This window comes from Elgaria multicarinata, chromosome 1 (assembly GCF_023053635.1).
Source record: "Elgaria multicarinata webbii isolate HBS135686 ecotype San Diego chromosome 1, rElgMul1.1.pri, whole genome shotgun sequence".
Lineage (NCBI taxonomy): Eukaryota > Metazoa > Chordata > Lepidosauria > Squamata > Anguidae > Elgaria > Elgaria multicarinata.
In genome coordinates, this window is record NC_086171.1 from 151,552,606 (window position 1) to 151,577,822 (window position 25,217).

General features: G+C 43.6%; 2 protein-coding genes across 3 annotated transcripts in view; one reads left to right on the forward strand and one right to left on the reverse strand.

The window, feature by feature from the left end:
- The window catches only part of LOC134407410 (cytochrome P450 4B1-like), a 43,493-nt gene extending 24,368 nt beyond the window's left edge, over positions 1-19,125 (reverse strand). The window contains exons 1-8 of one of the 2 annotated variants that reach the window (XM_063139187.1): positions 18,799-18,866; positions 16,792-16,850; positions 12,667-12,808; positions 10,460-10,504; positions 8,721-8,848; positions 7,034-7,164; positions 5,919-6,070; positions 5,130-5,236 (exon numbers count right to left, since the gene is read on the reverse strand). In XM_063139187.1, coding sequence (XP_062995257.1) covers positions 5,130-5,236; positions 5,919-6,070; positions 7,034-7,164; positions 8,721-8,848; positions 10,460-10,504; positions 12,667-12,808 — 705 coding nt within the window. In that variant the 5' untranslated portion in view covers positions 16,792-16,850; positions 18,799-18,866. Of the gene's footprint in view, positions 1-5,129; positions 5,237-5,918; positions 6,071-7,033; positions 7,165-8,720; positions 8,849-10,459; positions 10,505-12,666; positions 12,809-16,791; positions 16,851-18,798 lie in introns of both variants that reach the window. The other variant, XM_063139177.1, reaches the window with a different exon arrangement.
- PDZK1IP1 (PDZK1 interacting protein 1) overlaps positions 1-25,217 on the forward strand; it is a 355,951-nt gene that overhangs the window by 242,681 nt on the left and 88,053 nt on the right. The gene's annotated exons all lie outside the window — the stretch shown is intronic.

A 25,217-nucleotide genomic window follows, 5' to 3' on the forward strand; every position in this document is an offset into this window, starting at 1 on the left:
CCACCCATCTGGTTCCACAAACAGATCAACTATTTTGTGCTGGAAAGGATTGATTTTAATTATCCTGGCCAAGTTACATCACTGGACTTTAGCATTCACCAGGACAGTTTTTAAGAAGAAGAATCCTGCCTCCAACATTTATAGCAGGGAACCTCTTCAGTTTCCACTCCCAGAGGTGACTGATCTTTCTGCTCTGCGGGTGCTAGCCCACATGCAGTGAGCTCCTATCCTGAAGTTTCCCCTGATGCCCACCCTGAGATGTGAAGTTTTAGAGAGTTGGATCCGACTAGAGATTTGCCACTGCCATTCAAGTGTTCCTAAGATCAACTCCTGTAATATGCTCCTTTGTGGAACTGCCTCTGAAGCTGTGACACAATGCTGCTGATCGCCTCTTAACAAACATTGGGAAATGTGAACATATACCACTGTCGTGGCTGCTGTACTCATTGCCAATTAATTTCCATGCCAGATTAAAGATGCTGGTTCTTAACTTTAAAGCTGTGCCTGAATAATTTAGACAGCAGAACCTGCCATGACAAAACACTTCTCCCTTGCTTGTGTCTATGGGCCTTGCTAGACGATGCCGGATAAGCCGGCAGGGAGGCGGGGCGATGGCGCGCTAACTTTAGCACGCCCCACCCTGCCTCCTAGACGCATGACGCGCAGGGACTACGGAAGCCCTGCAGCGTCAGCCATTTTTGTTGTTGTTAAAGGGGCCACGTGTGCCCCGAAGACTCCGGAGAAGGTAAGTGGGTTTTTTTTACTTAAGCCCCCCCATCCGCTCCTGATCCCCTCCCATGCCTCCTGCCCACACTTTCCCCGCCCTCCCTCCCCGTCCCCGATCTGTGCCACCCTCCGCTCTCCCTCCCCGTCCCCGATCTGTGCCATCCTCCGCCCTCCGTCCCCGATCTGTGCCACCCTTCGCCCTCCATCCCTGATCTGTGCCACCCTCCATCCTGCATCCCCGATCTGTGCCACCCTCCGCCCTCCCCCTCTCCTGCCGGTCCGGCCTTCCCCCCCATCTCCCCCCCTGGGATCCCCCCGGCCTGATGGACACAGCGCTCGTTTGAGCTGTGCCCGATGGACATAGTGCCCAGTCCATGGCTTTTCCCGGCTACTCGTGAGTAAGCGAGTAGCTGCAAAAAGCCACGACCTTGCTAGACGTTCCGCAGCCCCAGCCTCAGGCCAGGGCTGCAGAAAAGGCGCGCCATAAGAGACTTCGCTTATGGCGCGTTAGGGGAGGCTTCAGCACGGCCTGACCCCGGATTCCCCTGTGCGTCATCTGGACGCACAGCAGGGAAACCGGGCCTCACAGCACGCTAAGGCCTCGTCTAGCAAGGCCCTCAATTGTAGGAGTCTAATAGACAGATGAGATCAGCAATGGATAATTGCAAGTCTTCTTTTTTTCTTTTTTCTTTTTTGTACTGTTGGAATGAGCTCCCTGAGAAGGAGCATCAGAGCAGGCTTTTCTACATGTGGCTTTTAACCTGCACCTTTACCAAAGCATCTGCTTGTGGATTCTTTGCAGAATTAAGATCAGCTCCTTTACACATTTTTTTTGTCCAGATGTGGGGGTGGGGCATCTTTCTCTGCCTTTCTATATGTTTCATTACACAACCACTAGATGGTGCTGTGGCATAGCAGAATTGCACAATTATAAGAGAGTCTCGTTCTGCCATTTCTCAATAATACCACACTTATAAAAAGCTGGGGAAATGGTTACAAAGAGTGGGAAAGGTCCTGGGGAAGGATGACATCATGTAAAGGACCCATTAACTACCACCAGAAAGCACTCATGAATGCGCAATAAAAGCCTCATGTAGAAAGGCTCAGCGTCCCTTTTTTAAGTTTTAGGGAAATGTGTAAATGCATATCTCTAAAAATCATCTTATAGAGGTTAAGATATTATTTTGCTCTAATTTTTGGTTTTACACTCTAACTGGCTTTTTATTTTGTATTGCATACAGTCGTGTGAAAAAGAAAATACACCCTCTTGGAATTGTATGATTTTACATAGCAGGACATAATAACAATCATCTGTTCCTTAGCAGGTCTAAAAATTAGGTAAATACAACCTCAGATGAACAACAACACATGACATATTATACCGTGTCATGATTTATTTAACAAATAAAGCCAAAATGGAGAAGCCATGTGTGAAAAAGTAAGTACACCTTATGATTCAATAGCTTGTAGAACCACCTTTAGCAGCAATAACTTATTTATTTATTTATTTATTTATTTATTTATTTATTTATTTAGAATATTTATATACCGCTCCCCATTGAAAAATTTCGGAGCAGTGTACAAGGTAAAATGAAAATAAAAACAGAATAAAAACAGTTAAAACAAAATTTAAAAGAAGCAATAACAGTAATCCAAGGCTGCATGTTAAAGAAAGGCTTCTTGGAATAATGATGTTTTCAGGAGGCGCCGAAAGGAGTACAAGGTTGGCGCCTGCCTGACCTCCAGAGGCAGGGAATTCCACAGGAGGGGTGCCACCACGCTGAAGGCTCTTCCCCTGGTGGATTCCAATCGGAGGATGGATCTATGTGGAACCACCAGGAGCAGGCCCTCGGATGACCTCAGTGACCGGGCAGGTTGGTAAGGGAGAAGGCGCTCTCTCAGGTATCCTGGTCCCAAGTTGTTTAGGGCTTTGTACACAAGTACAAGAACCTTAAACCTGGCCCGGTAGCGAATAGGCAGCCAGTGCAGTTCCCTCAGCAGAGAAGTTACATGCTGGAAAGGGGCAGCTCCAGACAACAGCTGAGCTGCAGCATTCTGCACTAGCTCCAGCTTCCGGAGCAGCTTCAAGGGCAGCCCCACATAGAGCGCGTTGCAGTAATCCAATCTTGAGGTTACCAATGCCTGTACCACCGTGGTCAAGCTATCCCTGTCCAGGAGAGGCCGTAGTTGGCGAACCAACTGAAGATGGTAAAAGGCACTCTGAGCCGTGGCGGCTACTTGAGCCTCCAACGACAGAAATGGGTCTAAGAGTACCTCCCAAACTACGAACCTGTTCTTTCAGAGGTAGAGCAACCCCATCCAGAACAGGCAATGAGCCTGTCTCCCGGACTCGGGAACCACTCACCCACAGGGCTTCCGTCTTGCCAGGATTCAGTCTCAGTTTATTGGCCCTCATCCAGCCCATTACTGAGTCTAGGCACTGGTCCAGGACCTGCACAGCCTCACCTGATTCAGTTTTCACAGGGAGATAGAGCTGCGTGTCATCAGCATATTGATGGCATTTAGCTCCAAATCCCCTAATGACCGCTCCCAATGGCTTCATATAGATGTTAAATAACATTGGGGACAAGATGGTGCCCTGTGGCACTCCATAGCTCAATTGCCAAGAGGCCGAGGACTGATCACCCAATGCTACTCTCTGAAAATGACCCTGTAGGTAGGACCGGAACCACTGTAAAACAGTGCCTCTGATGCCCATCCCACAGAGTCGATCCAGGAGGATACCATGGTTGATGGTATCAAAAGCCGCTGAGAGATCGAGCAGGATTAACAGGGTTGCATTCCCCCTGTCCCTCTCTCGATAAAGGTCATCCATCAGGGTGACCAAGGCTGATTCAGTCCCGTAACCAGATCGGAACCCAGACTGGAATGGATCTAGATAATCAGTATCCTCCAAGAGTGCCTGCAGTTGCTCCGCCACAACCCTCTCAAGTACCTTCCCTAAAAAAGGAGTAACTTGAAGTAATCATTTTCTGTATGACTTTATCAGTCTCTCACATCGTTGTGGAGGAATTTTGGCCCATTCTTCTTTACAACGTTGCTTCAGTTCATTGAGGTTTGAGGGCATTTGTTTATGCACAGCTCTCTTAAGGTCCCGCCACAGCATTTCAATTGGGTTGAGGTCTGGACTTTGACTGGGCTATTGCAACACCTTGAGTCTTTTCTTTTTCAGCCATTCTGTTGTAGATTTGCTGGTGTGCTTGGGATCATTGTCCTGTTGCATGACCCAATTTTGGCCAACCTTTAGCTGTCAGACAGATGGCCTCGCATTTGACTATAAAATACTTTGGTATGCAGAGGAGTTCATGGTCGACTCAATGACTGCAAGGTTCCCAGGTCCTGTGGCTGCAAAACAAGACCAAATCATCATCCCTCCACCACCGTGCTTGACAGTTGGTATGAGGTGTTTGTGCTGATATGCTGTGTTTTGTTTTCGCCAAACACAGCTGTGCATTATGGCCAAACATCTCCACTTTGGTCTCGTCTGTCCAAAGGACATTGTTCCAGAAGTCTTGTGGTTTGTTCAGATGCAACTTTGCAAACCTAAGCCGTGCTGCCACGTTCTTTTTAGAGAGAAGAGGCTTTCTCATGACAACCCTTCTAAACAAACCATACTTCTTCAGTCTTTTTCTAATTGTACTGTAATGAACTTTAACATTTAACACGCTCACTGAGGCCTGTAGAGTCTGAGAAGTAACTCTTGGGGTTTTTTTTTGCAATTTCTCTGAGCATTGCACGGTCTGACCTTGGGGTGATTTTGCTGGGACATCCTCTCCTGGGAAGATTGGCAACAGTCTTGAATGTTTTCCACTTTTGAATCATCTTTCTCACTGTAGAATGATGGACTTTAAATTTTTTGGAAATGGCCTTATAAGCCTTCCCAGATTGATGGGCAGCAGCAATTGCTTCTCTAAGACCATTACTGCTGTCTTTCCTCCTTGGCATTGTGTTAACACACCCCTGGATGCTCCAGACCAGGAAACTGAAAAAACTTTGGCTTTTATAGAGGTGGCCATACTTGCTGATAATCAATTAATCACGGGCATTTGATTAACAGCACCTGTCTGCTACTTAGCATCTTAATTCCTATGGAAGCAGTAAGGGTGTACTTTTTCACACATGGCTTCTCCATTTTGGCTTTATTTCTGTTAAATAAATCATGACACGGTGTAATATGTCATGTGCTGTTGTTCATCTGAGGTTGCATTTACCAAATTTTTAGACCTGCTATGGAACAGATTATTGTTATTATGTCCTGCTATGTAAAATCATACAATTCCAAGAGGGTGTACTTTCTTTTTCACACGACTGTATATAGTATTGCTGATTTAGTAAAATCAGCACTTAGGTGGGTTGAAATGTATTGTTGTTACAATGATCACCTTTGCATAAAGAAGAATATCCAGAAAGTCCAAATGCCTCTTCTTCAAGATCTTTTCAAGTTCTTTCTCATTCATGAGAGACTTCTTTCTCTCTTGTATTACATTATCTGTATTAGACATAAACAGTGAGTAAAGAGCTAAGCAAAGATCTGTGGAAAATCTACGGTGGTTGAACTGAACACACAAAACCTGGGAGATCATTTTTTCCCCCCAACCATAACACACACACCCTTTCAAACCACAACACGCCTTGGGCAACGGGTCTAACATATGTGTGGCAAGTGATGAAATGATGAACCACAGGGCTCTTGGACCTCTCAGTCAACAGCCTGAGTGCTCAGTGCCACCCATGCTGACCAATCAGGGGGCACCATGGGCTCCGCTGCCAAAAAAGTCAGGGTAAGTGCCCGACTTTTTTGGAGTGGAGTTTCCAGAGTTTGCCCCCAGATGGCTTCGCAATGGCAGCTGCATCATGTAGATGATGTGCCGCTACTGTGAAGCCACCCCGGGGCTGGGCAAACCCTTCATGTAGACATGCGCCAAGCATGTTTCTCTTATCTTTCCCCTTCCCCTTGCAGGGAAGGCAAGGGGTGAGTGAAGCCAATTCTCAGGCGAAAGCACCAATGGGAAGAGCTTCATCCAGGGGCTTGATGATGTCAGAGGATGGAGTTACATCCTTGAAGTCATGGGAGAGACCCTTCCCCCAGCTATCAGCCAGTCCATGGAGGGGGCAGGGAGACAATCTGAGTTGATGTGGTTCCCCTCTGCAGATGTAGACTGTGAACATACCAGTGTGAAGGTGGGCTAGTCTGCAAGCCTTGCGAAACTGATGCCCTTGGGAGCTGAACCAGTAAATGAGATCACTGTGGTGCAAAGGGTTCTTCAATCTCTGAATAGCCATTAAGCTGAGGTCGAAGACAGTATTAGCATAGGAATAATTCCTGTGGACAGAAGGATGAGGAAGAAGAGATATAAGAGAAGACACTACTACACAGTGTCTTACACAGTGGTACTGATTTCCATGTACAAATGCATAGCATCAGGCTATGCATAATATCATCATCATCAAAAAAAAGAGTAAAACTGTAATATGTAGTCGGTAGAAGAGGAGGAAGCGCTGCCATCATAATCATTTTCATCTTCGACTGCTTAGGCTGTTGCACAGGAAAACAACATGCCTAAAGGTCACATCAGGCTGCGGAGGAGAAAAAGGAGAAGCCAGGCTATTTCCGCATTGCAGCTGAGAGAGCCACTGCTTGTGGCTCTCACCAAATGTTACCTAGGTGGCAGCAGTCAGTTCATCAGGCTACCTGAGCTGTTTCCTTCCAAGCTGTTTGGGATAAGAATGTTAACATTGAGAACTAGTGTCCCAGCTTGCTTTTTCCCTCCTACTTCCTCATTGCTTTTTCCTTGTATGTCATATCATATCATTTAGATTGTAAGCCTGAAGTCAGGGCAGGAACTGTCTTATTACTAATATTTATAAGCTCCAAAGCTACTTCAGGGGAAAGTGCCCACAGTCTTATTTTTTTTTAAAAAAATTGGCTTTTCTGAGGATTAATTTACAACGCTAAAACCAGGAGACAGAGCAGGAGATGTGCAAGAGGATCACTGTATCATCAAAATGACCCACAAAGATCCATGAGTGGTCAGCCATGAGTGTACAATAAAACATTCATCTAAAGAAGCTCGATGTCTCTACATGGCATTCCAAGTCCGACTCATATGGTGTTGCTGAGATGCTCCAGTAGCTGCTGAAAAAGTTCCTTCCACATCGAAGTGGAAGCATACGCAGATACAACTCACTGGGGTCTTGTGGTTATTTCTCATGCCAGTGGTAGCCCTTAGTGCAGAGAAGAAGGGCCATGTCTCCACTTTGGCTGAAGAAGGCATCTTATACTGACCTGTCTGTCTGACAATTGCTGTGGTAGCTGAAGGCACATTTCATGATGGTATCAAGACTCATCAAAGCCACATATTTGAACATCTCCACTGACACTGTGGTGTCTTTGAGGACCATCTTTTCCAATCTATCCTAAAGTTTTAGGAAAGGGACAGAAAGCAGAGGATGGATAATTCATTATCAGATACTGGGTCATATTTTGTTGAGGTAGCTATATGAAAACATCAAAGTTATAAAGGATGTTTAGCTAAACCTTAGAGATGCTAGCAAACCTATAGCAAGATATGTAAACCCAAATTAAAGCAAGGGTCCACTACTCTGAAGATGGATTACACATTGTCCCCGCTGTTGTATGTATACCAAGTCCTCACATGGTTGAGAACTCTGTGTGCGATCTGAGTTCTAAATCATGTGTTCTATACACATCGAACAGGCTCCCCACTTTGTAAGCCCCACCACCACCACGACTAATGTTTGGAAGAGGCAACCAGGTATGGCAAAAGTATGCATGTCCCTGCTTTCTCTTTCATTGAGTAATTGGAATAGCATGAGGGAGAACACTTGAATAGGACCAATGTGTATTTCTGCCCTGGGAGGGGCTTCAAAACTCAGCAGTGTACTCTAGAGGTAGCTGGCTAAATGTGGACCCTGAAGGAAACAGGGCATCTTGGGAGCTTTTCAGGAGCTAGTTAATCATTGACTATAGAGGGATTCAAATGCCACCTCCTAGGTTTAAAGAATATGTCAGGAGGGTCGCAAGGCTGTGTAGATTGGCCTCACCTCTGAAATGTCAGTGCCCGCCTGCATGTACACACACACACCACATCCTCCACACATCTAGAATGTGTTGCAAAGGGCTCTATATGCATACTAATGTACATATGTACCAAGCACACATGCAGAATTCCTCCATGTGAGAAGGAGGCTGTGATTGGGCCAGGGGCATGTATGAACTTTGGCACACATGTAGAGCCCCTTCTGACATGCTCTGAATATGCAGACCTTAAGAAGCAAAGGTAACTGTGGCCTTAGCTAGACCTACCTGATAGTTCAGGATGGAGAAGGGAAGACCTCAGGAAGAGAGGCGTCACACCCGCCATTTCTTTTTAAAGGAGAAGCAGCGCACGAATGCTCATGCACTTAATGTAGGTCTTTTTAAAAATTTAACTTAATTTCCCCGCTCCCCTCACCCTATCCCCGATGGGCGCAGGTCCCGGCTCCATGCAAGGAATCGCACAGAGCTGGGTGAAACCGTAGCAATGGGCCACATGTTCTGCGGTCTCGGGCTCAGCCTGAGACCATAGAAAAAGCAGGTCCAAAGTGGAGGGCTCTATCCTGGGGCAAGGGAGGGATGATCCCTCCCTGATCCTGGGATCACCTGTGCATCATGTGGACGCACAGGGACAATCTCAGGGTTCGCCCCGTGGTAAAGCCTGGTCTAGCTAAGGGCAGTGTTGGTTATAAGGAAAGGGGAAAACAACAACCCCAAATCCATGTTAGTATAATATCTTTATTATGCCAACCAAAAAGTCACCAAAAAAAAGATCTTGGGGTGTGTGTGTGTGTGATACGTGTGTGTGTGTGTGTGTGTGTGTGCATGCAGTGGTCTCCTGGATGGCCTAACAAATGTATTACACTAATATAAATTTAAGAAGTGACTTTGTGAAAGTAGCAACGGAATTTCTTACCAGCATCTCCTTGACTGATTCTGCCATGAGAGCCACATAAGGCTTCAGAATATTGTAATGGAATCCGGGAGTCAGCAGCTTTCGGTGGTGCTGCCACTTTGGCCCATTGAGGATCAGTAACCCCTTTCCTACCAAGGGAAAGAAGAAGATTAGAAGCACAAGCCAAAAGATTTCATGTGTTTATTTATGTATTACTTAAACAAATGTTTTAGGCCACCTTTGAGGGACCAACCCTCTGAAAGATGCTTACATGCTAAGAATCCAATACAATAATAATAATAATAACAACAATAAATAAATGCCAGCAAATAACACACATCCAGCCCAGAGAAACTAAAATAATTGCTATTAAGTACCACCCATTAAGTTCAAATCCAAATCAAGAGTAAGCCAGAGCTTTACCTCAAGGCCGGCAAAGGTGCGGCTGGGCAACCATTGCCACCGCCCCTCATAAAAATGGCTTAAGTGGCCAGATGGTCAATTCCATGCTACAGATCAAGGAGCTGATCCTGCAGGAGAATGACAATTTACATATCTGACACACAGAAAGAGGCACCGAATTGGTTCAGGGGACAGTAGGAAACCATTCCATCAGAATTCACTTCCATGCCATGCTAAAGCAGGGAGAAGCAACCTTTGGGGGCCATGGACACATTTGGCACTTTGAGGAACTGCCCTGGACAACAACACAATATAACTGCCATGGAAGGCGTGGCAAAGGACAAGTAACCTGCTCAAAAGACTGAGGCCGTGGCTAGACCTACTGGGCCTAGTGCGACAGAGGGGGTATGACCTCACGATATGGTTATTGTGATATCTCCCCCTCTGTCTACACATGCACGCATCATCCCAGGAGGAAGAGGACGTTGCGGCCGCCATTTTGTTTTTGTTTTTGATTGGCGAAGGAGTGCACGAGAGCTCATGCGAAACTGTAAGTATTTTTTTTAAAAAAAAACATTTCCCCGCTCCACCCACCCCCAATGGGCACAGAGCTCCTGAGTCCTGGCTCTTTTTGTGGTTATTCGCAAGGGGCCAGGACAACCCGCAACACCCAGCCACACATTCTGTGGTCTCAGGATCATCCCAAGACCGCAAGAAAAGTGGGAAAAAAGGGCCTGCCGATACCCTGGGGCAAGGGAGGAATCATCACCCCCTGCTCCTGGGATGCCCGGGATATCGGCTGGTCTAGCTATTCCTTGAGTGAAAAGAAGACTAAACATCTCATTTGAACCCAGTTTTCAGCAACCACAGAAACCTATTTCACAGCAATCCCAGCTGCAGGTAAAAAATAATAATAGTTTTTTGTTTTGCTTTTGTTTAAGCGGGAGGAACAGGTGGGCACCAGGAAAGGTGCCTGGGGGCGCAATGGGGTAGGTGGGCACCACATTGCCTATCCCTGTACTAGAATATTTTTAAAATATTATTTGCAGAATGTTTATCTCCCTACAATCCCCAAAATACATATTTTATATTTAGGTGTGATCAACGTGAACATTATTTTCACAGCATGTCTCATCCTCAGAATATTTTAAAAATCCAAAATTTCCAAATTTAGTACCACACATTTAAGAGCCAACAATGCTCTAGTAGTGCCAAATAAGTACAACTGAAACATAAGCCCTCAAGCACACTCAAATTAATAAACATACTTCCTGGAGATAAGAAAAGTATTGAATTTTAAAACATTGGCCTACAAATATAAAAGTAAATACAATGACTTAATGAGACGTAATACATACCAATCCATGGAATCAGGAACTTGTATGCTATAAGTGGTTTGGGATCTAAATAGTTTGATAAATGAGAGGGGGGACTGGTGTTAGCATGAAATGATATAAAGTATTTCTGCAAAGAAATCTAAAAGTTCTGTTTTCTAAATTGCACTCTATGGCCTCAATGTTGGGTATTTTTATGGGCGCTCAGAGTCTTGATCCAATGGACATTCCCATTTCTTTGCATAAGTCTAGTGTGTTATCTATTGAAATAAAAAGGGACTAGGGATGAGCTCTTGGGGTCGTGTTGCGTAGACTTGAGCAGCACAGGCAGCCACCAAACAAAGGAAGATTGCAAGCAGCAAAAAGGAAGGAAAGAAGGAAGGAAATTAACATGTCTGGTCTGGCAGAATGAATAAATTGACCACAACTTTTATTGACTCACTTCAATAGGCTTGGGCTAGATCTACACCAAGCAGGATATAGCACTATGAAAGCGGTATATCATAGAATCATAGAATCATAAAATAGTAGAGTTAGAAGGGGCCTACAAGGCCATCGAGTCCAACCCCATGCTCAATGCAGGAATCCACCCTAAAGCATCCCTGACAGATGCTTGTCCAGCTGCCTCTTGAAGGCATCTAGTGTGGGAGAGCCCACAACCTCCCTAGGTAAATGGTTCCATTGTCGTACTGCTCTAACAGTCAGGAAGTTTTTTCTGATGTCCAGCTGGAATCTGGCTTCCTGTAACTTGAGCCCGTTATTCCGTGTCCTGCACTCTGGGATGATCGAGAAGAGATCCTGGCCCTCCTCTGTGTCAAAACCTTTTAAGTATTTGAAAAGTGCTATCGTGTCTCCCCTCAATCTTCTCTTCCCCAGGCTAAACATGCCCAGTTGTTTCAGCCTCTCTTCACAGGGCTTTGTTTCCAGACCCCTGATCATCCTGGTTGTGTCATGGGCCCAACAGTTGTCCATGCACTTCAATACCACTATAAAGCAGTAGTGTGGCTCCTGCCTCTTAAATACTGCTTTCATACCATTTTCATAACCTGCTTGGTATAGATCTGGCCTTGGTGGTGGCATAGGGCAAGGATCCTGTAATTGGCCAGACTGTTGATGACCAATTTCTCTGGCCCTCATGCCAGGAACACTGGTGGTGGTTGGAAGGGCCAGGGCACCACATCCCCAAGATCCCTTATGAGAATCCTCACCATGGGGGAGCAGGGAGTTCAATCCCCCTCCCCCGACAAACAGATCCATCCCAATGCCTATCATGCCTACGTAAGTTGTGCCAAATATTATAAAATGGAGCATCCACAAAGAATTTACTGATAGTCCAGATCAACTTATTTACAATTAATCTTGCAATGGGGAAGGCAAAAAACAGTCTTTGCCAACTGGTGCACAGGTAAAATTCCTCCCCAGCCCCATTAACTAGTGACTACTTCTGGTACTGCAAGACTACCGGGAACAGGTAGGTGGAGAAATCAGCAACTGTAATCCTGGAGCTGCATTGGAGGTTTGCCTTTGTGAGCCTCAAGTTGAACTGGAGACAGAACAAAGCAGAGATCTCACTTTGCTGGGTCTGCCTCTTTGGCCCCACCCTTCCATTCCGCTGATTGGCTCCGCAGTCCCCTCCTGGGAAGGAGATGCTGCTGCTGTGGCTATGCTGCTGTGGTGGCTGTGCAGCCGCTCTTTAGTAGCCTTCCTCGCTTCGCTGCCAGCCTGCTTGCTCTCACAATTCATTGCTCTCTGTTAAGGGTGGGAACTCAACCAAATGCATGAATACTTATTTATTTATTTATTACATTTTTATACCGCTTAATAGCCGAAGCTCTCTGGGCGGTTCAGAAAAATTAAAACCATAATAAAGCAACCAACAGGTTAAAAGCACAAATACAAAATACAAAATAAAAAGCAAAACCAGGATAAAAACCACGCAGCAAAATTGATATAAAATTAAAATACAGAGTTAAAACAGTAAAATTTAAATTTAAGTTAAAATTAAGTGTTAAAATACTGAGAGAATAAAAAGGTCTTCAGCTGGCGATGAAAGGAGTACAGTGTAGGCGCCAGGCGGACCTCTCTGGGGAGCTCATTCCACAACCAGGGTGCCACAGTGGAGAAAGAACTTAAGAACCCTCTCCTTGTAACTCTGCCACTGTATTATCCAGCTTCTCTCCTTAACATATTGATGTCACTGTATGATCAGACAGAAGTTACACATTCCTTACCGCCTCTGCTATACACCACCTTTGCATATTCAGGATGGTTGATGCTCAAGAACGCTAAGAATCCTCCAAACCATAATGGATGACAATATGGGTATTTTTCTGTCCATTCTGCTGTGTTCCGGAGCTCTTCCTCTGCTTTCATCTGCATCATTCGCAGTAAAAGTTTACATCGTCGCCATTGTGTTTGCATATTCAGACAGCAATGCAGTTCATTTTAGGCAATGAGAAGTGAGGCAATGTTTGAGGAGTTTAAGCAATGATCCATGTTTAACAAGGGAATGAGATTTTAGTAGGGACGTACATAGAATTCAACTGGATCCTGAGTACACTGGACTGCTTCAGGAAGATTCTAAGGCTGCCATCTCATGACCCCAAAAATTCTGGGGTTGGAGAGAATCCACAGAGGATGGAAAGGGCAGATGAATTACTTAAACCATATATATATATATATATATATATATATATATATCAGGGACACTACCATGTCCCTCTAGTTAAGGGCGGAGAGTAGATAAAGCATTCTATCATTATAAAGGGGTCATTGGGGGAGGGTCATTCTAACATTCATAAAATAAGAAATGTTTCACCAATCTTCCTGCAATTTACATGTGCCAGAAAGAAATGTTGGTTTTACATTTGAAATTTTCAAGAAGATTGGTGAAAGATTGAGGGAAGGGGGACAGTTTAAAGTACAAAAGAAAAACCCTCTCTGAATCAAAATGGTTCTGATAATATAGGCTGGTGATTTTCTAAGACATTTGGAGTAGTCAAATGAATCCAATGGTGGGGTCTTCTTCCTCTTTCCTTCTAGTTGATGGAATGGTTTTTCTTTTTGTTTAATTCCCTTCAGTTGATTTTTAATGAAAATTTATTCATCCTATTAGAGTGAATAAGAGGCCTGCTTGCAAGAGACACTCAGTAGCGTCACTCTCCCCCTCCCTCCTGCCACATTCCTTCTCTAGGACAGACATTTGCTTAGTGGAATCATTGGTGTCTTCTCAGAAATGGTCTTACTCCCAGGTAGGGGATTGTAGGGGATTGTAGCCTTTTTAAAACTGCCTGGAATCTTGGAAGGGGGAGAGAGAGAGATGTTACTGAGAATTTCCTCTCCTTTCCAGAACAATAATCCTACAATTAACAACTTGCTTACAGTGTGTGTGTTGTTTTATCTTTCATTTGATCATTGCTGCTGCTTGATCAAGCTTTCCCCACCTGCAATATTTTTTTAAAAAAAAATCCCATGTATTTTATTTTTAAAGATTTTTTATTCCTTGAGTCCCTGTCTGACTTAATAGTGTGAAGGAGCCACTTATGGAGCCTTAGAGCTGATCAGAAGGGAGGGGCAGAGGAGAAGAGCCCCATTGCACTGGGAAAGCGGGTGGGAAGGAGGAATATTCCGAGGAAAGTTTTCCCCTCCTCTGCCCACCCTACTCTGGCAATCCAGTCTGACTGGGAATCACAATGTGGCTATATACTGCTCAAGCTCTTATTAGCTATGATAGGTTTTAATGTTGATAACTGGGGAGGAATACATGCGTTTGTGTGGGGAGGGAGAGGTTTTGGGCTGGAGAAAGCATTACCAATTTATATATTTATTTTTTAAAAAAAACCTTTAAAAGTTGGGAAAGCACTTGAGCCCCAAACAGTGCTCTTCTATTTTGCCATGGCTAGGACATGTAGTTTTGTCAAGATATAAGAGGTAGCCACTTGTTTCTTGTCTGCCTGGGATTGGTTGTATTTGAGTAAGATCTGCCCCCTCAGTGCTGATAGCAGAGGGAAAGCTAATCTATCCTCTGTATCATTTCAATCCCATAGAAATAAAGCTTCCACCCACACTCTTTCTTTTATAGAAGTGTGTAATCCAGTGCTTGCATGCAGGATCCTCCTCATTAAGAATGGGACACTTCTGTTGGTTTAGAATGCAGTGCTAAGGTTTTAGTGTTGGGCTAATAGTGAATGCTTACTCAGAAGCAAGTCCTACCAATTTCAAAAGACAGAGAGTGTCCCTAAGTGCCTCCCTCCTTCCGTGGCATGTGTGCGAAGGACGGGAGGGGACTTCTCCTGTACCGTTTCCTTGCAGCCCCCAGGAAAGCCAGGACTTACTCAGCACACTTACTTAGGACACTCAGCACACTTACTAAGGACACTCAACACACTTACTTAGGAGTAAGCCCCACTGAAGACAATGGGACTTACTTCTGAGTAGACATAAAACACTCCGCAGACTTGGGAGTTAACTCCATTGAAGTCAATGGCACTTCTGAGTAGATATAAGGTCAGCACACTTACTTGGGAGTGAGCACCATTGAAGATTATTATTTATTTATTTATTTATTTATTTATTTATTTATATAGCACCATCAATATAGTGGGACTTGCTTCTGAGGAGACATAAGACCTTCAGCGCACTTACATGGGAGTGAGCCCCATTGAACTTAAAGGGGTGCTCTTGGTGGGGTGATCAGATCTGCTTCCCTTTGTTACAGAGAGGCATTGTATCCTCTTCTCCCTTGATTGCAGACACAGGAGAGTCCTTCCTCTGCAAGTTCATAGCGCAAACCCAGCTTTACCCACTGCCGATTTGACAACATTAGGATTTATTCCAGCTTTTCTTTGATCTAGTTTATAACACAATAAGAGGGCGCGGAGCCACGGGAGACCTTCTGGCTGATGCCAAGGTCAAAGGATGCACAAACGTCTGGGACTGGCCAGCTTCAAGAAGAAGCCCATATACAAAACGAAAATAAGAGCTATAAATCCCACAATCACATTTATTTACAGTCTTAACACATACAATTAGGTGTGTGGATGGATGATACCCTACAGAGTTGAGACTTTTAGATGAGAATGATTTCCAAAGGTGAATTCTATGCAGTTTGTTGTGTGTGCGTGTGAATGTATGTGAGAAAGAATGCCTGGCAGAGAGAGAGAGAGAGGTGTGTGTAAAAGAGAGATGATGGCTTTCTGTTTTTTTGTTCAGCAGGAAGGAACAAATAGCCTTTTCCAAATCATTCTTGGATTGAAACATGCAGATCATTCAGTTCAACCTCAACAGACGCTGGCTTCCTATCTAAATCTGGTGTTCACAAAACATACACCCTGATCTCCTTTTATGGATGTAGAAAATGTTTGGGTTCACACAACACGTGAAGCCATAGTTTTTAGGTGTGCTGAGCTGCCCATGATAAGCTAGCTTGTCATATGGGGCATTTTTAAAACCTGCAATGTACATAAGACCTTCAGCACACTTACTTGGGAGTAAGCCCCATTGAAGACATTGGGACTTATTTCTGAGTAGACATAAGACCCTCAGCACATTTACTTGGGAGTAAGGCCCACTGAAGACAATGGGACTTTTAAAATTGGAATAAACACCCCACTATAGCCTATGGAAATTAACCAAAATTCTTATAGCTCCATCATTTTAAAGTGAAAGAGATGAAACTTGGCAGCATGATAGCTCTTACATAGGGATTTAGCCATGGCAAGTTTGAAACAGATCTGTTCACGCCTTGATTTTTTAGGAATTTTTTAAAAGTTCAAACTCAAATCTCTTTGGGGTCTATATATTGGATATCAACATGGTGTAACATCCTGGCTGACTCTGGCTTGATTGTCAACTGTATAATATCTAGTCATCCATTAACAAGACACATCTGGGTGAACAGTATTAAGGCAGCACCATATGTGGAAGTGGGTAAACATTTCAGGACATACGTGACACGCACATACTTTCCGCTTTATAGGTAGATATTAGGGGTGTGATCCACTTCGCTTAGAATCGGAGAAGCAACAGTGAATGGGGGTGATCTGCCTCCGCCTGAGGCGGAGGAGAAGCAAATCGGGGGGCTGGAGAAGCATGGTGAAGAGAAGCGACCATAAGCAGAGCGCTCCTCTTTTCGCGGAGCGCTCCACCCGCCATTTTGGATTTTTCGCCCATAGGATTGCATTGCGGAAAAGATTAGTGGATAACTTTTTTTGTTTTTCAAGCTATCTATTTGAAACTTGGTGTGCTTAGAGAGTCATGGGTGGGGGTCATTTCAAGTCTATTTTCAGCACTCTGCATGGTGCAGTTTGCTTGCTATAATTTTTTAAAAAATAGGGTAAAAAAAGCAGGAGAGGTACCTTTTTGAAGTGCTGAGAGGCAGATTCAACTCCCAGTCATGATCACCTGATGAAGCATCCTCCAATCCCAAAGTTGGAGGGGGGGATAAGCAAAACGGGATACTTAGTAACTTGGGATACTGGGAAACTTCTCTTTCTTAGTCTCTGAACAGACTTTTCCCAGTGTTTTTTAAAACAGTAGCCCCACCTGAAATCATATACTAAGCAAATAAATAACAGAGAGGAAACACAGCACTGCTGCCCACCCTAACCTTGGTGAACAACTGAATAGATGTGGTGCAAGGGGATAAGGTCCCCTAGGGCATGTGGATGTGCCTAGTGCACTCCTGCCCTTGGATCATCAGAGCCCTCCAAAGATTAACCAGTGGAGACTGGAGTGGAAAAGCTATGCCTGTCATGAGTTGAAGTGTCAGGTAATTCTTAAAGACTGGTACTTACTTAGGGCCAGTCAAATTGGCATAATTCCCCCTCCCCCTGGGCATGTCTACTTCCCTCTTACTGGTAAAAGACAGACATAGCCTTTTTAAAAAAATTCTTCTTGTTGTTTATTCAGCAACACTGCTGCTTTTAATTCCACCCCTCCTTTGTTTATTTATTTATTTATTACATTTTATATTTATACACCCCATAGCCTAAGCTCTCCTGGCTTTTCCTCTTCAGTGAAGTCAGGCAGGCTTTCATTGTGATTCAACTCCTTATTGTTGTTGTTGTTGTTATTGCTATTAATATTAATTAGTACTGTTATTATTAACGTTATTATTTTGTTGTTTAATAATGGCTGTGATCACAATGCAGTCAATCAACTCTGAAGCAAGGATCACAAAGCTTTACTCTTATCCTCCTAGCCTTCTAGTTATGGGATGCAAAAGAAAAGGCATCTTTCTGTGCTGCTCCCGCCTCACAGGGATGGTTTGCAATACTGGCTTTGAAACAATCCTTGGCTCACTTCCTGGTGCCCCCAGAAATGTCTGCTCCATGCCTGCCTTCCCGCCTCCGCCTGGGTGCTGTTGTTTTGGGGTATCTGCTGGGACTGACTCCCCCATAGATCTATGGCATCTCTGCCTGCCTCTCTGCCCGCCTGGTGCCTGGGAGCTGTACTACTTCATGGGCCCGCCTTGCAGGGATGGTTTGTGTGTGTTGCTTTGACTTAGGGGATAAGTCCTTCCTGCGCTCACTTAGACTTTTTGAAGTTCCAAATCAATTTTCCAAGTGTGGAAGAAGATTCATATTTAGGTTTATCTACTCCCCAATTCATAGCATGTTGGGATTTCCTTTGAAATGGCCCCTTTGAGCTGTCTGCAGCTTTAAATCCCTGAGATACTGGGGTGTCCACTTTTCAAAAATTCCCCCAAAATCAGGGGAGGCTTGGATTTGGTTGAGGCTTGGTATGCATTTGTATACGTGCATGAGGTGTCATGGTGCCTAATTTGACATTTCTAACATGAAAATTGATGGAGTTCTAGCATGGAACTTGAATTGGGGTGAGTTAAAAGGTTATCCCTCTGCCAAAAATCAGGGGATGATGGGATTTGCTTGAAACTTGCCATGAATGTGGATCTAGATGGCATATGTGAGGGTGCTTGCTTCCAAGTTTTTATCTGTCAAAATGTCGGAGTAAATCCCTTGTCTGAAAATGGGGTGTCCGATTTTCAAAAATTTCCCGAAAATCAGGGGATACTTGGATTTGCTTGAGGCTTGGCATGCATGTGTATACATGGATAAGCTATCATGGTGCCAAGTTTGAGGTTTCTACCATTAACAGAAAAAAAGTTTTAGGCTTTTTTGGATTTCAATGCAAGCCTATGGGGGGAAACGGAGCTCCGATCCGGATCCGGAGCTTCGCAGCAGATCGGAGCAGAGCGGACCCGATCCGGAAGTTGTGAATCTGGAAGAGAAGCAGATCGGGGGGTCCGTGCACACCCCTAGTAGATATCTACCAAAAGAGAGAGAGACAGAGACAGAGACACTCAAACGCACACCAATATACCACCACAGCAGTCAACTTACCATTTTGATATGACCATACAGCCAGTGGGTGGGAGGTCCTGGAAAACAACTGAGAACTTTGGCCAGATACTGCTTCCTCCGATATAGCTGGATGGCTTCCAGAAACAAATAGGTAAGGCTCAAAATAACCATGATGTGAAAAATCTGAGAGATATCCTGAGGCAGCCAAGACCAAGAAGAATTTAGAACAGCCTTCATATTTTCCCCTCTGTTTACAGATGGTTCTGTTTCCCCTTCCATTGGGCGTATATTTTGCAGAGTGCCAGGTATAACATAAACTCTAGCTGTAATACTCTTGGAAACAGGCCTAGACTAGGAGTGTGCACTCTGCCCTGGAATTATCTGGTAACCGTGAAAATCTGCAGATCATTCAATCTTCCAGAGCAGAGATTGGCTGCTTCCAAACCCATTGAATATTCACAGAGTGGAGACCTGCCCAATCAGAGCTTCTAAAGTCTCCAGAATTGACCTGGTGTGTGTGTGTGTGTGTGTATCATATCCCCATATTGGAAGATGCTGAGTGGGGTGATAGGTAGCTTTCATATTGACTTCTGTGGCTAACCAATAGGAATAGCCACAGTGGTGTTCTCCAACCGCAGTGTTCAGGGAAGTGGGAAACACTAACTGGTGGCTGCTGAGAGGGAGTGTGTTTCTGCTTGGACTCATAGAAGTTAATCATCCACATGTCCACAGTATAAAAATGTGCTGGGCTGGCTGGTGAGTGAGAAAGCTTGGCAGGCTCTTTGTTTTAGTAGCTGGGTACTAAATAGATCTGCAGGCTGGAGAAGGCTGGAGTGGGGAATATAAAAAAAACAAATTTCTAAAAAAACCAAGGCATAAACCAATCTAATTCAAACTGGTGGAGCAAAAGCCCTCCTTAAGAGCTATCACCTCACCATGTTTCACCTCTTTATCTGTAAAAATTACACAGATATAAGCATTTTGTTAATTCCTAAAAATTCAAAGCATAAACCGATATGATTCAAACTTGGTGGGGCAAAGGTTACCTTAAGAGCTATCATTGTGCCAAGTTTTATCTCTTTATCTTTAAAAATGAGGGAGCTGTAAGCATTTCTGTTAATACCAGTTATCTGAATACTGATCGGTTCTTTGAGGGTAATTCGAGAGGCGGAGAGAGAGGTGCTGTTCCGAAATCGAGACAGAGAATCACCTGTTTGGAGCTCCAGATTGGATTTCAAGGCAGAGAAGACCCCCTTTGCACAGCCCTAGCCTAAACATAAGTGCTTGCATAAGAGAATTAGAAGAATTATCCTTTGGAACACATGATGTTTCCTAAGAAGCACTCAGTAAAGAAATTTAACTGAGAGAATTATAATCGTGCCAAAGTGGAAGGCTGAACGGCTGATGAACCTATAAAATCTTCTCTTAGAAACATTCCTTTTGTTTGTCTGCAACCAATATGACAACTATTGTGGCCTTTCATGTTACTGGATGAAAGGACGTACATCCCTAATCTGTTGGCATTTGATTACGAAATGCATTCCACAAGTGATGTTTGCAAAGGCAGAGCAAAGGGGAACAAACTACCTTTCTCCTTGCCTTTACTGCCACCACCTTCCCAGAGGCCCCTTAGCCCAGGAACCAACAGGGAAGGGCACCAGAACCCTGGCCCAATCTCCCTGGATTTAGCACTTGACCCAAGGCGTGAGGAAATAACAGCATACATGTAATGAGGTAAAATAATTTGTTTAAACCAAGGCCACAGCTAGACCTAAGGTTTATCCTGGGATCATCCAGGGTTCACCCCTGCCTGAGCACTGGATCCCCTGTGTGTCACCTGGATGAACAGGTTTGACTCCTGGACGATCCAGGGATAAACCTTAGGTCTAGCTATGGCCTAAGGGTGTGGTGCAGATGGGAAGAATAACTAGAAGAACACCCATACAGGCATGCATAGCATAAAACCCAGTAACCTTAAAAATAATAAAACCAAGCTGAAACTCCATAAGGACAGAAGGAAGGAAGAGGAAGTAATGAGGGACAGAAGCGGGGGCAGAGAAGCAACCGTAAGGAAACGCGATTTCCCCCCTGTGTGATGACTCTCTACATCTGTACGCCGCCCTGAGATCTTAATGATATAGGGCGGGATATAAATGTTTTAAATAAATAAATAAATATGGGTCTCTTGTGAAACTACTATGATTGTACACCTCCCTGTTGACCATGCACCACAGCAGACTCCTGGAGAGCAATTCAACAGGTTTTTTTTATTAAACAGGAAATAAATAGGCCCTTGGACACACAAGACTGAAGTGCTGGAGGGAGAATGCAAAACCTTTATTTATTTATTTATTTATTTATTTATTTATTTATTACATTTTTATACCACCCAATAGGAGAAGCTCTCTGGGCAGTTCACAAAAAATTAAAACCATAAAAAGCATAATAAAACAACCAACAGTCTAAAAACACAAATACAAAATACAATATAAAAAGCACAACCAGGATAAAACCACATAGCAGAAATTGATATAGGTTAAAATACGGAATTAAAACAGCAAATTTTAAATTTAAGTTGAATTAGGTGTTAAAATACTGAGAAAATAAAAAGGTCTTCAGCTGGCGACGAAAGGAGTACAGTGTAGGCAAACCTCTCTTGGGAGCTCGTCCCACAGCCGGGATGCCACAGCAGAGAAAGCCCTCCTCCTAGTAGCCACCTGCCTCACTTCCTTTGGCAGGGGCTCACGGAGAACGGCCCCTGTGGATGATCTTAAGGTCTGGGCAGGTACATATGGGAGGAAGCATTCCTTCAAATAACCTGGCCCCAAGCCATTTAGGGCTTTGAATGTTAGTACCAGCATTTTGAATCAGGCCCGGACCTGGACTGGCAGCCAATGAAGTTGTAAAAGAACTGGAGTGATGTGGTCTCGCTGGCCAGTCCCTGTTAGTAAATGGGCTGCTCTGTTTTGTACCTGCTGAAGTTTCTGGACTGTTTCCAAAGGAAGCCCTACATATAATGCATTGCGGTAATCCAAACGAGAGGTTATCAGAGCATGGATAACTGTAGCTAGGCTATCTCTTTCCAGATAAGGGAGCAGTAGGTATGTCAGCCTAAGCATATAAAAGGTGCTCTTTGAGCAAGTTGGAGCATTTAAAACTATTGATCCCCATCCTGAGGAAGTACTGGTGGTTAAGCCTAATGCCCCCATACTAAATGTTGATCTTACTTGCTCAAAGGACTGGGTTGGTTTCCAGTTTCTGCAACCTCATGAATTAGGTTTACCTCTTATCTCTAACTCTCCTCCTAGGTCTCTTAATAAACAGATTTTACCAACTAAGAATGGCAGTGTTTTTTTAGACCAGGAAGGTGTGTTGGAGGAACTTAACCCTACTGATTGTCTCCCTAAGACATGTAACCTTCCACACATGCTCAAATGTCTTTATTGGAACATAGCAGGCTGGAAGGGGAAGATTAGGGACAGATCATTTATTAATTACATCCAATTATTTGATATTGTTCTGCTCCAGGAGACTTGGGCTTGTGAACAGATAACTTTCAATGGGTATATTGCTACATCAACGGCAGAAACTAAATCCTCAAACAAAGGTAGGCCCAAAGCAGGATTGCTTTGTCTGGTTTCTGCATCCCTTAATGTGGAGCTGGTTGCACTCCCTAATTGTGGAACTGTTGCTATGGCAACCCTAATTAAGAGTAGCTGCCTTCAAATCTTATTGTTCAACATCTATGTCCCTCCAATTACATGCAATTCTGGCAAGAAAGCCCAATGGGAAGAACTAGAACAGTATATTACTCATACTGAGGCAAAGTTTCCATCAGCACAGGTCTTTATGGCTGGTGACTTCAATGCCCAGATTGGCCCTGATGATAATATATTAGCAGAATCTCAACATCTTAAAGGAATTGATCACATAATAGGGCAATCTCCATATACCAGACATTCTAAAGATGCTACAATAAATTTTGCTGGCACATGTCTAGCTCTTCTTGCATGCCGACATAATAAAATTATCTTGAATGGAAGCACTCCAGGTGATACAATGGGTGAGTTTACCTTCAGTTCTTTGTTAGGGGGTAGTGTGGTTGACTATGTCCTTGTTACCCAGTCATTTAGAAGGGCAGTTCAAGCTTTTTATGTTGATGATTATACAGATAGTGATCATTATCCTTTAGTGACATTAATTAACCCTCCCTCAAAGATTCACTTGCCTATTAGACCTCCATTATTGGACTCCTCTCTGTCTTGCGTGAGAAGGATTAAATGGACTAATAGGACAGAGGGTAAGTTCGTCTCTTTTATAAAATCCTCTGCCTGTCTTCAATTATATGAAAATATTCTAGCCTCTACTGGTGAAGGAAAGCTGTATCATTATGAGGTGCTTATTTCTGATATCCAAAGGAATCTAGGGACAGATAGCTCTCTGGCTAGTGCTAAATATTATAGGAATAAGACCTGGTTCAACCATGATTGTATGTTGCTCAAGAAACAGATTAGCCAGGTTTATTCTATATACCGTAATAGGGGTGATAAATGTCTTCCTGTAGTGTATTATGAACTGAAACAAGAATACAAAGCACTTATTATTTGAAAGAAAAGAGCTAAAGAGAGAGAGAAATGGAATTAACTACTATATGCTACACAAAAGAAGTTCTGGCAAATTGTCACAGGGACTCTGTCAGAGCAACAAGAACATCCTGCTTGTTGTACCTCCAACTGTGAGTGGGAAAGATACTTTTCTGCAATTCTCCAGGATCCAAATAATTTCTTAGAGTCCAGTTTTCAACTGTCCCCTGATGTCCCAGAGTGGCAATCTGTCACTCATTGTGAAATTGTCAATTTGATCAGTGTACTTAAATCTGGTAAAGCTCCAGGCCCAGATTCTATACCCCCTGATCTTTTAAAATTTAATCCAGAATGGTGGGCTCCCCTATTAGCAGCTCTATTCACTTTTATTAATAATTCTGGAAAGATCCTAGATATCTGGAGTAAAGTGATTATAGTCCCTATTTTTAAAAGAGGTGACAGGACCAATCCAGCAAATTATCGTCCTATCAGCCTTCTCTCAGTCATTGGGAAACTTTATGCCAGGTATTTAAAATGTAAGCTTCTAAATTGGATGGAGGATAATAATATAATAGGTGAGGAACAGATTGGGTTTAAAGCTGGCTGCTCAAACTTAGACCATTGTTGTGTATTAGCTCACCTGGCAGAGAAATATACCTCATTTCCTGATGGTATACTTTTTACTGCCTTCATCGATCTTAAGTCTGCCTTCGACTTAGTTTCAAGGGAACTGCTATGGTCCAAATTATACAAAAGTTCTATGGACAAGCGCCTACTGTTTCTCATTAGATGTCTGTATAATCAGACCTCTAGTCAAGTCAGATGTGGGCAGCAGGGACAACTTTCCAATTCAATCCTGGTTACAAGAGGTGTAAGGCAGGGCTGTATTTTGGCCCCTCTTCTTTTTAATCTATTTTTAAATGATTTGGCTTCTCATCTTTGTAGTGTTGATTCCCATGCTCCCAAATTGTCCAACACCAAGGTGCCTTTACTTCTGTATGCTGATGATGCTGTACTGTTATCTCTTTCTAGAATTGGGTTAAAATGATTACTCTCTGCATTTGGGACCTATTGCTCTGAGAATAGTTTGACTATCAATTATAGCAAGTCGAAAGTTTTGGTGTTCTCTAAAGCTCAGAAGCAATACAGATGGACTTTAAATGGTAATATCATTGAGCAAGTTGCCCATATAAAATATCTAGGCATACAAATGCAGAGCACTGGAGCTTGGTCTGAACAAAGAAGGCAGACAATTAATTCAGCAAATTCTAGTCAGCAGCTGATCCTAAGATTCTTTTTCATGCAAGGTGGTCAATTCATCCCTTCTGCAATTCAAATTTACAAAGCTAAGACTCTGGCCCAACTTAGGTGCGGTATTCCTATTTGGATACTGGGATTTAATGCCCAAATTGAAAGAGTCCAATCTGTATTTCTTAGGAAACTACTGGGCCTCCTTTCCTGTGTGGGGAACACAGCTATTTATCTGGAAGTGGGTATTAGATCAGTTGAATACAAGGCATGGATCGAGGCCTTTAAATGGTGGCTACGGCTACACTTCCTTGCAGCTCCTGGTAGCTATCTCTTTTTACTGCTCTCAGATTCCTATGTCACTCGTTGGATGAGAGAGATGGAGAAGAAGCTACTTCGGCTGGGCTTCTCTGTGGAAGTTGTAAGCAACTATGGGCTCCAGAAGGCCCAGTCTCTTGTTGTTCAAAGACTTAATAGATTTAGATCTACAGCATTTAAGAACTGCTGCTAACAAATCTTGCTCTCCACTGCTCTACAATAATTTTAATAACTATGGGCTCACTGCAGCTTCATATCTGTATGCTTTAACCATTCCCAAGTATAGGAGAGCATTTACCCTTGCTCGCT